The 2,738-nt window shown below is 33.9% G+C and overlaps 1 protein-coding gene across 1 annotated transcript; it reads right to left on the reverse strand.

Annotated features, from left to right (window-relative positions):
- Window positions 1-698: 698 nt before the first annotated feature.
- LOC131620299 (thaumatin-like protein 1b) lies at window positions 699-1,813 on the reverse strand. Its single transcript, XM_058891325.1, has 2 exons — window positions 1,689-1,813; window positions 699-1,576 (listed from the first exon to the last, which is right to left on the reverse strand). The coding sequence occupies exons 1-2, from the start codon at window positions 1,738-1,740 to the stop codon at window positions 900-902; spliced, it is 729 nt and encodes a 242-aa protein (XP_058747308.1). The 5' UTR covers window positions 1,741-1,813; the 3' UTR covers window positions 699-899.
- Between the last annotated feature and the right edge of the window lie 925 nt (window positions 1,814-2,738).

Here is a 2,738-nt window from a genome sequence, read left to right on the forward strand (position 1 = left end):
GATAAATAATACGCGCAATGAGCCTAAATATGATATGATTTCTCGTTATCAGGGTAAGCATGAGAAAATGAGATGTCTGTATTTCATAGATACTGGTAAAGCATGTAGAATTCAAGGATATGAGGTTACACTCAATTGGACAAAAAGAAATATATTTTGGGACCTCCCATATTGGAAAGATAATTTGTTGTGCCATAATTTTGGTGTTATGCATATTGAGAATAATTTATTGATAATGCATTTAACACAGTGATGGATGTGAAAGAGAAAACAAAAGATAACGAGAAGGCTAAAAAAGACATATAAATTTGGTGTAATAAAAAAGAGTTGGAGTTGAAGCCTCAATCAAATGGAAAATTATTAAAGCCCAAGACTAATTATAGTCTAACTTTGGAAAGAGATAAAGCGGTTTGTTTTGTTGATGGTTTAAAGAATTGAGAATGCTCTCTTTGCTCCTACTAAATTTACTCTGCCCTATCTACTCTTACGCAACGCACTGTCGACACTAGGAAAGTATCAGTTAAGGAAGAACTACACAAACTATTACAAATTATAATTAACATGATATAGCTTATCTTTTTAAAAATAAAATGTGTATGAGTTACATAAATATAAGATAGCTTTGGAGAGATCTTTTATTAATAATTATGAAACTCAAATCAAAAAACCATAAAAATAACTATTGAGTATGATATTAGAAAAGTGGACCAAAATAGTGCAATCATCCATACAATAATTTAAAAATATCATTAATACATTAACTACAAACATGTGATCTTTTATTCATATTCTAGGTTTACATATATATCACACATGTTCATGTTTGTGTGATTGTAAACTGTAACCACCTATTTTATTTTAAACATAGACATAACTGTTTTTAGAAGGTGGCCATTAAATTAAGGACAGAAGGTGATAGCATAGCTAGGTCCACCATTGCAAGTGAAAGTGCCAGTCTTATCATCGTAAGCATAACTATAAGCATCAGGACACTGATTTTTAAAAGTCGTAGCGTAACTTGAGGCTGGACATGTAGCCGCTGTATTGTGACTTCCACGGCAACAATATTCATCTGTATTAAACTTCAAACAAGCACTCTGACAAGCAATCACACTTCCATCAGAGCCTTTCACTTGAAGCTCATCAGGACACACTGTGTTGATATTCGCTGGACAGCTCGAGGTTTTGCAATCACCACTCCCACCTTGTGGAGTTACGGACATCGGCACGTTGAACCCGTCGACGTTGCTCACATCATAGAAATCTTGTCCTCCATTTGAAGCTACTGTAATTTCAACCAAAGTTGCTGGTGGAACTGCGCCAGCACCGTTGCACTCAACTTGACCAGATGCGCAATCGGCCGTGGCGCAGCTAAACTTTCCGTTGTTGTTTGAGCATCCGGTACGGGCCCAAAACCGACCTGACCATGGAGAAGGAAGGTCCACCGAGTTGGTTGCTTGAGGATCCAACACAAAACCTGTTGTTGATAGTTGAGGCTTTTGGTCTCCAGTAAGTGTTCCTGGCCATACAGTGTATCCACATTTGTTTGTGAATGTCACTTTGGCTCCTCCAACCACTGTATACAACATCACACACATATTATAGAAAAGTTAACATAAGAATTATTTTGCAGTATTTTATCAATATAAAAATTTATAGAAACTATATAGTTGAAATGATATCTATACCGTAGACGAGGAATGCAAAGCTAAGGCAGAGAGCAATACGAGTAATAGCCATTTTGATATTTGATGAGAATTGCACTCAGCTTCTTCCCATTATATAGGCTTCGAGGTTTGAATCTTCAACGATTAATATTTAGTTTAGTCAACAAAAAAAATAATGGCAGTATTTGTTTATTTGGAACGTAAGCAACAACTCTACGGAAGCTATATTTGGCTAGAAAAGTCTCAAACCTTAAGGCTATGTTTGCGAGTTTGGAGGGGAAGGGAGAGGAGAGCTTTGAAAAATAGGAAGAATTGAGTGAAAAGGATAAAAAAAATTGGGTAGGAGGATTTTGGAGGGTTTGAGTTTATTCATAACACCAAAAATCCCATAAAATGGGGGAACTCAAAAATTGTATTGAATGAGGGTTTTGGAGGGTTTTGAAGGGCTTATATAAATTTTCTAAATATCTTTTAGGTTGTTATAGTATTTTGAAAATTAAAAATTTAGTTATGATAATGACTCTTTTATCATTCTAAATAAAATCATTTTTTCAAAAAATGTCAAATATTTTCCTATATTTTTTTAAAATTTCATTTTTAGAAGCCTTCCCCTCCCCTCCCCTCCAAACTCCCAAACATAGCCTAATAGATATTTCCGCGTATAATTATCATCGTTTAGAAAATTATTAGATCGAAAGAATTTATTTATTTATTTATTTTTCTCTTTGAAATTGAGAGGATTTATCTAAGAGTTCAATTGACATGAAAAGATAACTGTGAAGGTTCTTACTGTCGTAGAATGCATGTGGTGGTGGTTGTAAACGAGCAATTCTTGCATGGACACGACCCTAAATCCACATTCTTAGGCACAACCAATAAGAAAGAGTCTTTTTTAAATTTATTTTTATTTTAATTTTTGTTTTAATTGGATTCATGGGGTGGTTGAGATTATGAAGGAGAGAGAACCATTAGTATTTATTTTTTTAATTAATCTACTTTACTATACTAACAATTAATAAAAGATTGACCAATCTGACTATTATGCCCTTAGTTAAAAAAATTTTTACAAAC

Source organism: Vicia villosa, linkage group LG1 (genome assembly GCF_029867415.1).
Source record: "Vicia villosa cultivar HV-30 ecotype Madison, WI linkage group LG1, Vvil1.0, whole genome shotgun sequence".
Lineage (NCBI taxonomy): Eukaryota > Viridiplantae > Streptophyta > Magnoliopsida > Fabales > Fabaceae > Vicia > Vicia villosa.

Excerpts from the sequence above, each read along its gene's own strand:
- LOC131620299 (XM_058891325.1), bottom strand. The coding sequence starts at position 1,740 with ATGGCTATTACTCGTATTGCTCTCTGCCTTAGCTTTGCATTCCTCGTC. Across the intron at positions 1,577-1,688 it reads CTTTGCATTCCTCGTCTACG|TGGTTGGAGGAGCCAAAGTG; the intron begins GTATAGATATCA and ends TGTTGTATACAG.